A 12,730-nucleotide genomic window follows, 5' to 3' on the forward strand; every position below is an offset into this window, starting at 1 on the left:
TTTTTATCTAATCTCAATTCCTGAATCAGGTGATGCTGCTAGAAATTTTGGTGTAATCATGGTAATGCATACCTGCCAACATTTGAAAACTACATTGTAGGAGTGACAAACACTGTGTCCAAAAAGTGACACACTTCCAATTTTCCTACACATTGGCAGGTATGTTTGGGGGAGCCGACCCTTTATGCACATATCGGAACACTGGGGTTGTATTATGAAGAAGTGGAAAGGGCTATAAAAAGCAAAGTTGCCATGAATATAGCTGATGTTTCCACCATCCTATGTAGTTTGATTTTGTTAATTTGACACTATCTACATTGCATAGGAAAGATGTTGGGAACCTTGGCCATATACTCAATACTCATGGTAACTTTGTTTTTCTAACCTTTCCCAATTCTTCAGAATACACCCTAAAATGTACCATTAGGTGCATGAAAAAAAAAACATGAAGGGTCGGCTCCTCCTTAAATAAAAGTTTTTGTCTCACAACCCATCTATTCATCAAAACCAAATGCCTAATCCAATCTTATTATTTTAAAAAGAATTTGATTGACTGTCATGAAATTACAATTACATGTACCACATAAAAATTGACCAATAATTGGGTACATATTCAGTATTTTGGGCTTCTGGAAAATGTAATGAATAGGCTTTGAGACAAACAATTTTATTAATAGGACCTTGTTTGTATCCATATGACATAAAACAAATGGTAGATTTACATAACAATACATGTAATCACAGGTGAATTTCAGTCCACAGTCCATATCACATGAACATTTAGGTCAAGCGTGATCAAGCCGTCTTCAATTTGAGATAATAGCCTTAGAAATAAATTAACATTTTGTTGTTTCTTATTGTGTCGGAAACCACTCAATTGCTCAAAATATAAGAATGACGTGTCTGAATTCGGGAGGGTTATTCATCAAAATATAACATTTTGATGAATAACCCTTCCAAATTCAGACATGTCATATGTAGCCCAATTTTCAGCAGTGAAGTAGCAAATTATGTCTCAAATATGCTGATCAAGATCTCAAGCTGGTACATTTTTACAGCAATCAGCAATACCACACATCTAAAATATGTATTTCTATTAACATTATTGTGTTTACCATGGCCTGTGAAATCCTGAGGCGAATCCATTCGCGCAAAGATTCACCTAAACAGATTCACGCAAACTTTTTGAGTTTACATACTAGGTGAATGGGAAAGAATCTGAAGAGTCTCACAAATTATTTTGCAAGAATCTAAATAGATTCACGCAGCTGTCCGCGGATTTCAGACCCAGATTGAAAATTGTAGAAACATTACCAACAGAAATATCAAAATCAGAAGCAAGAACAGAATCTATAGGATTTCTTTTCAACTTGTACAAAACTAAAAGCAACTGCAATCTATTATCAAGCTTTTTTATGCTTGGGGTTTTCACCAACCCTACATCACACTCACATGGGCTCTCTAAGTATTTTAATAAAATTTCAAAAAGATCAACATTTTCTAATCCAGTATACATTTTCATTAAATTATCGTTATACATGATTCCATCAACCTTATATGTCGGTGATGTTTGGCAGTCCTGGTCTTCTTTGGTACACTGCACCTGACACCCTTTAGACGCGCTGTTGCTCTCTCTGTCTGTGACCCTTTGCCACTACTACAGCTTACTGATGATCGCGATGTGTTGGACTTGACCGATTTTGTCCATTTAAGGTGATTTTAGTTCCTTATTCTTCGCTGGTGTCACTTGTGTTTTGGAAGATTTCTTTCTTGGTGGCGGTGTTACATTTGTACCTGGAAAATCAATAAAACATAAATATCAAATGTTGAATAGGCTACAATGATGGGACATCAGGGTTCCAAACTCGTCGTCTTCTGCGAGAACCTGTTTGCTTCTTTAAAAAAAATTTGGGTTCTCCCAGACATGCCAGAGGGCATTTACGAGAACCTGCAAGCATCAACGTGTATAATGCAGTGTATCCAAATTTGTGAGAACCTAAACAGGTTCTTGCAGGTACATTTGCGAGAACCTCCAGGAGAACCAGGTTCTCGCCGAATTTGGATCCTTGGACATTCAAATATCCAAACAAAGGATGGCTCAATGAAGAATGACCAACTCATTTTACAAATGAAGTAGGAAGAAAATCTTTCATTGTTTGTTGTTTTGCATGGATTTTCATTCAAAACAGTCGGTGCAAAAAGAAAGTCTTATTTGTCTCGTTTACAAATAATTTCAATACCTGGTTTTGATAGCAAACAGATAGACACTGACTCAATAGGTTAAGGGAAATTTTATCTTTACTGTACACTTGACAAGCTTTTTTGACTCAGGATTGAACAAATAGTCTGTTGGTTAAAGGCAGTCTTCTCTTTTCACAGTCTTCGTATGGCAAAGAAATTGCATTCAGAATATAAGATGCAGACATAAGCTCTCTTACATGTACTTTTAATTAACAACCTAAAATGGTTTATTTTGGCACAAAAAATTATTCTAGAAAAATCTATGGCCCAATATCTAAGTAGTAAACAAGGCGGTTATCGAACCACTAATCTCGCCTGCTTTCACAATCACCTGCTTCAAAGCCAGGGGCAAACATCTACACATTTTGAAATACTTATAAGACTAATTACCTGTTGAATGGAGTCTCTTCGATTTCAAGCGATGACTAAGCTGCAAGATTGACAAGGCAGCATCTTCTTCATCTTTGCTCATCACTCCTAAGATGACATAGAATGAAAAGACTTAATGATAAGTTGATAACATAGTTAGGATAAAAAATGATTTCTAAACTAAGATAATTATATAGAAACCCCCAATATCTTTTGGTCAACTGGCAAACAGATAGACAAGACACTGACTCAATAGGTTAAGGGAAATTTTATCTTTAATGTACACTTGACAAGCTTTTTTGACTCAGGATTGAACAAATAGTCTTGTTGGTTAGAGGCAGTCTTCTATTTCCACACTGCCAATTTCACTTTAATTTTTAAATCTTTATGACGATTTTCATTGCAATAATTATTCTGTTGTAAAGGGGCAGCCTTCAATCTTGGATAGAAGATACCAGTACCAGGTATGCGATGACCTTCTATGTACTGTGCACAGTTAATACTACTGATTTGAATACCTACCTGATGGATGGGAGAATTCAGTTGCCTGATCACCTTGGACACCCATTGGATAGCCTCCTCTTGGACCGGGAGCACCGGGTGGGAAACCATCGGGACCTGGAGGACCATACACCTGGAATATGAACAAAGTTGTTTATTATTATCAATGTATTTCTCAACTTATTTAATGTTATCATTAAAGGCACATTCACTGATTTTCCATAGATGGTATACCAAAATTTCTAAGATACCATTATTTTGTGCTCATCAGATGTCTAAAACATAATTAATCATGCCCTGAAAAGCACAGTTGCGGGAACTCATGGGTCAGCTCACGACAGCAAATATATTGGAAGCACTTTCTGCTCCCATTGGACACGTTCAATTTTCATTTTGTTCACATAAATTTACCATAGCCGGAAATCGGTGATCGGTTCATATCGGTCGATCAGAAAGGGTAATAATCGGTTGATCGGAATCGGAAGAGATTTACCTGATCGGTCAGACACTACATATGCTTTTGCATGAGTAGCTAGAATGATGCACTCAAAGGATGTTGTCAGAATCAGTGTCAATTCCTTTAAGTTGCAACTCTTGCTGAAATTCAACCATCATTCTTATTCAATGAGTGCGTCTTGTAAAGAATTCACGTAATTTGATTTTCAACGATTTACTAAAAAGTTGATGCAGCTCTCTGTGCAACACATATTAAATGAAAGTGACAGTTCCTCTCCACTCCCCAAATTTTGCCAAAATTATATTTTTAGGTAAAATTCCAATTTTCAAGGACTTTCAAGGACCTTGTGCAAATTTCCAGGACTTTCAAGGCATTGAAAAGGTATTTTCAAATTCAAGGACTTTCAAGGACCCTGACCACCCTGTAACATACAAGGACAGGCTGCTTCATTTGTAGCCCTTTTAATGTAGCCACCAGGGAAGGCAATTAATATCTGTCTTATTGGGAAAGACAGAATAACAAGTTTGATTACAGTTTGTACCTTCTACAGGGTTCCCAGCATTTCAAGAAAACAAAATTATGTGATATTTCCCTGATGAAGTCTCTAAATTCCATGATAATTTTTTCAACTCATTTTCCATTTTCACGTGTTTTCTATGTTGTTGCAGTGAACTTGCGGGTGTTGTTTGTGTTTGACGAGCTAAAAATGCAGAATTTCAAGTCATTTTTAGTGTAAATTCCCTGATTTTTTTTCTGATTTGAGGCATTTTTATCAAATTCCCTGACTGGAAAAAAGCAAAATAATTTTCCCTGATTGGATGGGAACCCTGTTCTATCACATGGCGGGTAACTGAAAATCACTTCCACCAACTTTACAGGAGATTTGTATACACCGTCACCACTGGACATAAAAATTGCCATCGAGGCCATTGCCGTGCCCTTTTCAGTATTGGCCTTGGTGCCCCAATCTTTATCAACCTGTCGAGGCATTCTTTGTCACTGTTTGGCCTTGGTGGCTGTTTGCTTTGCCCAGTGTAAAATTTCAAGACTGACTGATGATGAATTGTCAATGATAATTTTGTCCATTTAGTATATAGCTTACAGAAACAGGTATCCTCACAAAGTACATGGTTTTCTCGCAGATGATTGCTATCTATAAAATGTTACATTCTGAAATTACTGAAATGGGGAAAAAGAATGCGAAGTGAGCACTACAAAACAACAAATGAGGTTTCTTTCCACAGACCTGTCCAGCTTGAGCATGATGTGGTGGTGGTGGGCCAAGTGGTGGACCTGGCCCCTCTGAACCCATTGGGTGCTGAAAGTGTGGTGGCATCCTTGCATAGTGGCTTGGATGTGGTGGCCCTCCTCGCTGATCAAAGGGTGGTTGTTGTAGTCCTCTGTTCCAGCCCTGGTCGGGGAAGATAATAAGTTGAATAGTATGAATATGAAGGGCATGTGATGCTCTATTCAGTCTATTGTCTTGCGTGTTATATTTATCTCTTAACAGATGAGCTGTCACTTCATTGTTGACACTACATCCTGCTTCTTAATCTTACAATGTAGCCACCATGGAAGATAACATCTGTCTCATTGGGAGAGACAACAAAAGTGGCGATGAATAACTAGTAGTACACCCAGGGTCTGAAATTCGTGGACGGCTACGTGAATCCATTTAGATTCTTGCAAAATAATTTGCGGGAATCAGCAGATTCTCTTCCATTGACCTAGTATGTAAACTAAAAAAGTTTGTGTGAATCTGCTTGGATTCTCACAACAGTGCTTAGGTGAATCTTTGCGCGATTGGATTCGCCTCGGATTTCAGACCCTGCCTGAGTCATCCATAAAGTCTTTTGTCATATTTCTAAGGGGGCCCGTACCATGAAGACAAAAATTCTATATCAAATTTGAGATATTTATTCCATTGGAAAGACAATTTCCTGCACTTTTAAATGTTTTTTACCCCATTCAAATCGCTTGTTTGGTTCAAAAGTTATACTTAATTTTGTTTCGCAAGTCAATAAAAATTCTCATAGAAAACTCAAGAACTGTCATCATGGAGTGCCAAATGCCAAATACTTCAAGCTACTCACTAAAATGACTAAGGAGAGAATGCAACTTACATCAACTGGCATTATGTCTCTGAATTGTGATGGCATCGGACCTGGCACCATAGGTGGAACACCTTGAGCTCCATTGCTACCCACTGGTGGGGGCAGCATACCAGCTGGCCTAGGACCACCACCACCACCTTTTCCTCCCAGTCCTCCTCCTCTGCCTTCCTTGTCCCTATTGGGTGACACCTCACCTTCCCCTGTCCCAGTGCCACCGGACCAGCTCAGCGAGCTCTCTCCTTCTCGCATACCGGTAGTTGATACATCTAGAGAGAACAATCATAAAGCATCAGAATTCTGTTAGAGAAAAAATCTATTTGGATTCTTGAAAATATAATTATTTGCGTTAATGGATACAGGATTCTCAGTTTCTTATTAGCAATTGTTCTGACTTCTGACTTGCTGGCACAACAGGCTATAATGGATGATAAAAACAAGCTGCTTCCTACATGTATATAGGATTCTATTTAATCTACATATATCTTGTGCAGGTAGCCTCCAGTTGTTTTATGTAGGTTATTGTGAAGTTGCAGATAGTGAATTCCCAAGTCATCTTTGGTATTATTTCAGATCCACATTTTTATGATCCCATTCATGTTGCTGGAGTCAGTTGTTCTGTGTAGGTTGGACAGTTTCTGATTGACCATCCGTCTGATACCATCATCTTTCAAGTCTGCATAGAACAGCTTTCCCAGGAATCTGATTGATTGATTGTGGATGTGATCTGTTGTCCATTAATTACATGGATGTGTTACCAGGATTTGTCCATGGTTTATACAATTTATTTATTAGCAGACGGCAGAAACGATAAAGTGTTTGAGAGTCATTATTAGGTGGCCTACCTGTGGTACAACTAGTGTCAACTCTGTCATCATCAACTACTGGAAATATTCTCGGGATATACCCTGGTGCACCAGGCACATCAGATAATAGTTCTGTATGGAAAATGAGAGACATTCACAATTAAAACATTAAACAGTTCCATAGGTCAATTGCCAGTAAAAGGGAATTTTGATGCAATGATGTATAGGTACGTAAATGGCATCATCTGCTCATTATGATGCAGTAAAGCACACATAATATACTGCATACTATCTGTTTTAATGGCATGCAATAAGAAGTAAAGAAAGAATATGCATCAACAATCATTGTGTTGCAATGATTCAGATAAATCTTCACCTCACTGTGATGCAATTAAATTAATATCAGGCGTCATCGGTGCCGCCTAACTCAAATATCCTGCCGCATAGTGACTTTCTGCGGATGAATCTCAAATGCGTATCGGACTGATTTAAAATAGTGCCTTGAAAAATATCCAAATATCTTTAATTCGATCTGGGGTTCGACTTCGAACCCCAACGGATTTGGAATATTGATGTATTTTTACAACATATCCGCGTGTTTGTGAGAAGTTTAGAGTAGTTATTCAATATGCATTGAGTTTGTACAGACCGGCGTGATATTGCGACTGTTGAACTCTAATTATCTTTGATCTGGACTTGCTTGCACTGCAACTTGGATCTTCATATTCTTGGCCGGGGGTCTTGGGCTCTTACCTAGTAAATACAGTAAAAAGCAAAAGGAAAGATAGATAAAAGAACCATTCAGTGAAAGGTCAAAAATTATATGATTTCATTTTTGGAAGATAGAACATTTTAAGAGTGTTCAGTAAATAAAGTCTTATCACATCAGTTCCAATTAGAGTAAGTAAAATTCTTAACTATAATTTATAAATAAAGTATAAACTATATTAATATACTCAGCATTTACTGTCATATATTCAAATTTCAATGCTGTAAATCTTATACCTGAAAAGTGAAGAAGATAGAAAACAGAATTCACAGTGAGGGTTTCAACCAGGTATGCAGGTTAATTGTGATTTATTTTTCACTCCTGCATAGCAAGTTGAAACATCCACCCAATTGGTCAAAAATCGGTATCACTCTCCTCGGTTATTCCAGGAGAGCTTTTAAATCACTCTCCTCGATTATTCCAGGAGAGCTTTTAAATCACTCATTTCGATTATTCCAGGAGAGCTTTTAAAATCACTCCTAGTGCTCTCCTTGATCACTCCAGGAGAGCAATTTAAAGCTCCCCTGCTAATTTCAAAAGGCAGTGCCTGATTAATGGGTCAACATGTCCATCAACAATTTCTTGAAATCTGCATAGTGTAAAATGTCCAGAAAAATTTCACATTCAGGCTTCAGTGCCACCCTAAACTTAACCCACTTGCACCACCTAACCACCTTAAACTTCTTATTCACATTTCCCACAAATACATATTCAAAACCTGTCACAAATGAGTCAAATGACATAAAAATTAAAGTATAGATATGACAGCAATTTACAAATTAAGTGACTTACCATTAAGAAAATGCAATGGACAAATCCTCAGATTCTCTGGTGGCTTCCATTCTTCTTTTACTGCACTGTAATAATGATAAACACATAGCAACACAATTAGTCTCATAAGATGAGATAGGAAGTAAAATGCAAGGCGTTGCAATAAGATAAAAATATTGAACCAGGTGAAAGGCCTAAATATCTGAAAACCCAGAACATGCACTGTTAATTGAATTAAAAAATTTTACCTCGAAACTTTTTTCCTCATATCAACAACACAGGTTGCCTAACACAATCTGCGTGTTTCTACTAAGTAGTAAGTACCCAGTATTTGTAGTAAGTACCCAGTATTTTTAGAACGTTACCCACTATTTTCGGTAAAGAAATTTCATTTTTAGTCAAAAAAGGGCCAAAATCACAAACATGTCTTAAGGGTACAGTTAATAGGAAGCTACTGTTATTTGGTCAAAAGTGATTTCTTACGAATGCTAAGAAGCTTTGATGTATATTGATTTTGATAAACAGCAACTTTGTAGGTCTTACGGTTCTTGTGTTATGTTGCAAATAGTGTTGATTTGAACCTCCGTCATAAAACGACCCATAGGTCAATGAAGCAACATAAATTAAGCCCTTTTAAAATATTCACACTATCTATCAGATGTCAATGCATGTTTCTAATGCAAAACAATGTATTAAACTCCTCGTTAATTTTTGACTATTTATTTCGCCCGTATGTAACGCTATGTAAATCCGCCATCTTGTTTTGCCAGCCATGGGGAAGCTGAAATGAACCTTCGGATTTTTATCGGTCATTAAATTTGCGCGATGTTTATCGACTTAGAAGGAGATGTGCTGCGTGCAAGCGTTTCTTGAAGACAGTTTTTAAAGCATTTTCACGCGCACGAAACTCCAGGAGAACCAGGTTCTCGCCGAATTTGGATCCTTGCGCAAATTATATTTTATGTATACACGCTTATGCCGAATTTCGACGGTATTTTCATGCTCTGGACACGAAGGTTCATTTCAGCTTCCCCATGGATGACAAAACAAAATGGTGGACACCGAGGTCTAATATTTATAAGGTTCGCTTCTTAACTGTGTGGTTCAATGGGTCGCTGAATTAGTGTTGTGCGCTCTTATGTCGATCGTGTCTGCCATGCCATGTTGCCTCATTATCAGATCTCTACGAGATCGACCACATGATTGATGTGTTTCACAAAAATAGCTTGACAAAAAATCTGATTTTCCTAGAAATAAGCGTCACTTTTGAATTATAGGCACCTAGACTACTAGTATTATTAAATTAATTCGTCAACAACAAACTAAAAGATGCATGGTATTTTAAAGGCACATTCACAGATTTCACTGGGGTGCAAGGGCTTAGGCAGCCAGCCGTGTAGGGAGTGTTTTACACACCCAAATTTGTAAATACACACCCAGTTTTTGCCCACATGGCCTATACTTTGTACACAAATCTTAAATTTACACACCCAATTTTTCGAATTTACACACCCAAACCTTCAAATCCTGCCTAAGACCCTGCTGGGGTGGTATACGAAATTTCTAAGATACCATAATTTTGTGCTCATGAGATGTCTAACACATAATTAATCATGCCCAGAAAAGCACAGTTGCAGGAACTCATGATTTTTTTTTTAGCAGCCAGGTTTCTCAAAAAGTCTCAGAGGCGAGACTTTTTTAACACAGTAGCCTATGGGCCATGTATAATCCATACAAATGCTATTATAATTTCCAGAGAAGTTTGACCCTCTCGTTTATGCAGCGGGACAACGGGCGTAGTGTGTGTCCTTGCGTGGTGCGCACGGCGTGCCGTTTACGCTCGGACACGCGAAAGTACGCGCTACGGGGGCCTACGCTCATTAAATTTAAAAACTAGAGGGTCAAACTTCTCTGGAAATTATAATAATAGCTTGAAAACGCAAGCTCCGATTTGCATGGGATTTTGAACATAATATGCTTTTTGCACGAGTCTCTACAGAATGATGCACTCAAAAGATGTTGTCAGAATCAGTGTCAATCCCTTTAACTTTAAGTCAATAACCTCAATAGGCCCCTAATGTATTTATTTTATAACATTTTGTTGTTGCGTGGTCTGATAGTCAGTGAGCAACATCTTGATCGAAATATCCATCGCAAATTGTGCCGCTGATAACCGGCGGATTTGGCGATGGAACGCTGGAGTATCTAGATTCAGTTGCACGTTTCGTCTCGGAATTTCGAACGCACTTTTTTCTTTCAGAGCATTTAATTTTGTTCCAAAAAGTGTTCCGATTGACCTTCTGTATGAATTGGTCAAACCTTTATAGTTTTCGGAACGTGAATGTGCCGGCAAAGTGGTTTCCTGGAGGTATTTTTCCGTCTTTGAAGTGCCGCGATCGGGTTTGTTACGTTTACGGAAGTTCACATTTGAGCTCTGTTGCTTTGTACACGGGGCACGTACGTGTGCATGCACTTTTGCAACCGGATTTTGTATACACTGCGTTCTATCCTCAAATACATCGAAGCTATCGGTTCTGGATTTGTGGATAGATATTTCGATCAAGCAACATCATGAACATGACAAGGTAAGCTTACCTCTTCTTTTTCAATCTGGGATTTAGGCGGTCCCAAACCACCTCTAATCCACTCTCTTCTCTGCTTTGCATTCTTCGGGAACCGATACTTTAGTTGAATGGTTCCCGCATCCATCGATGCCACAAAGTCGCATTGCTTTTTTCTCTAATTAATCATTAAATTGTTGACAACTATAACGTCTCGTTTACATGTTTACTCGATGCGAATCACTGATTGCGATTTTTTTTCTCGTCTGCTAAAAGTGACCTTTGTAGCCGTAAACACACGAGCAGAGTTCGGATTATGTACGGGCCAAAACCACCCCATTTGGCGCTTGCGTTTTACATGAGGCTATTGAGGTCGGTAAGCCAATGAGCGCATTCGGTTGCAGTAAGTCTTCACTTCGGGAATTTCCGGAAAACATCGTATTTTACGTTTTTGAAAAGGTCTATGGGAAGCTGTTAGGGGTAGTCACAGTCGTTGTACTGATGGACCCTGCGCCACTTGTAGGCTGCAAACGTGGTTCCGACATATTTTAATGACGGCTGAATAAATGTAAAGCGCTTTGAGGCTGTTTACGGCATAAAGCGCTATATAAATATATACATTTATCTACATTTATTCATATATCTTTTTTTTACATAATTTTTAATCAGATTCTGTCTATCCATGTTTGCGTTTGGTCAATATTGGCTGACGTAGTGCACGTTAATAACCATTGGTTACTGGTTCAAGCCTGCACAGGCTCATATACCTATTCCGAATTATGATATGCCATAGGCTTTGTGTTGAATTCATTTCGATCAGTGGTTCGTAGCAAAGAAATTGTGGGCCAGTTGACCTAGCAACGGTCATTTTCTAACATGTACGCCAGCGAATAGATGTAAGAACCATACAGCTTCAGAGATTTTACAAATAAATGCTTCAAATAGATATGCATTTCTTATTGGGATGACAAAGCTTATCTAAAAGGAGGTCGAATATGTTTAAATCTTTTTAAAACCGACTTCTTTGAGTTCATGTTATTCCGAAGAAAGTGTATTAGACTCGATTTAGTTTAGTAGTAAAACTAACATTTATAACAGGTAGTTATAACATAAAGTACAAGTTTCCATATGGTTTATAAAAGCTGATACAATTTGTACCAGGCACTATGTATGCCTAAAAACATGAACTTGAGGCAGTAAGGGCTCAGAGGTACACTGTAAAAACAGTATAACTCAACTCGAATACACGGTTGCATTTCTCGACACCCGTATTTGTTATAATTGAGAACTACGGCTGTTAATTTTGTTGATCGATCGACGAAGTGAAACAGTGTGTTTGGGGGCTCGTCAGGAACCAAGGGGAGGGGAGGCTAGAGGGCGTTGACGTACGCCAGTGATTCAGGGTAGAAACATTGGAAAAAAAAGGGGAAAGAAGACAAGTTCCTTTTTATACACATGGGATTTAAATTGAAAATTAAAATTGACGATCGAGACGAGCGATGGAAACAGTGTAACTTGAACGTCATAAACGGAATAAGGTTTCAAAACCATGGGGGAATTTGAACAGGAATTCTATAGTAGCTACATGTTGTGCAATATTATCAATAAAATATTGCCTACCTGATAAAAAGTCACCTTCTATTCAAGATATGATGAAGAGAAGGGTATCACCATTTGATAATGAAAATGTGACAATCAAATGGATTCATAGAGGGCGCAATACATGAATATTTACTGACCCGATGCACGACCAAGACAAGCCGATGATTCTCTCCCGGCCGGTTTTATCTCCCTGAAAATTGAAAAATGTGAGTGCAAATAATAGCGCCATCGACGGTGGTTAGTTTACAGATGCCTTCGTCATTTTAACATCTTTTCAAGTCAATAGATTGAGCAGTGTTGAAAACGTTCATTTCAAAATGATGGAGTGAAGTACCGAATTAATGGTACTATAGACATGTCTGGGTCCCCGCACCACCAAACTGGTGTTGTGACTGCCCAATTGGGTGGATTAAAGCCGCTTAAAAATCGATGTTAGATTCTTTTGTGTTGTAAACTGTCATCATTCTTTTGTCTACGTGTAACACGGGTGATAGAATGCAGTTTAAAATACTCACCAAGGCCGCATCATTTCACATAGATTG

General features: G+C 38.2%; 1 protein-coding gene across 1 annotated transcript; it reads right to left on the reverse strand.

The window, feature by feature from the left end:
• Positions 1-1,708: 1,708 nt before the first annotated feature.
• Positions 1,709-11,048, reverse strand: LOC140152375 (uncharacterized). Its single transcript, XM_072174682.1, has 8 exons — positions 10,621-11,048; positions 8,047-8,111; positions 6,525-6,617; positions 5,692-5,948; positions 4,815-4,979; positions 3,133-3,244; positions 2,632-2,718; positions 1,709-1,794 (listed from the first exon to the last, which is right to left on the reverse strand). Exons 1-8 carry the CDS (start codon positions 10,689-10,691, stop codon positions 1,709-1,711), a joined length of 936 nt encoding a protein of 311 aa, XP_072030783.1. The 5' UTR covers positions 10,692-11,048.
• Positions 11,049-12,730: the final 1,682 nt, after the last annotated feature.

This window comes from Amphiura filiformis, chromosome 5, assembly GCF_039555335.1.
Source record: "Amphiura filiformis chromosome 5, Afil_fr2py, whole genome shotgun sequence".
In the NCBI taxonomy this organism is placed as follows: domain Eukaryota; kingdom Metazoa; phylum Echinodermata; class Ophiuroidea; order Amphilepidida; family Amphiuridae; genus Amphiura; species Amphiura filiformis.

Coding starts and splice junctions, on each gene's coding strand:
- LOC140152375 (XM_072174682.1), bottom strand. CDS start 10,691: ATGCAAAGCAGAGAAGAGAGTGGATTAGAGGTGGTTTGGGACCGCCTA. Junction 5,949..6,524: donor TGACACTAGTTGTACCACAG/GTAGGCCACCTA, acceptor TGTTCTCTCTAG/ATGTATCAACTACCGGTATG. Junction 1,795..2,631: donor GAAGAGACTCCATTCAACAG/GTAATTAGTCTT, acceptor TTGATTTTCCAG/GTACAAATGTAACACCGCCA.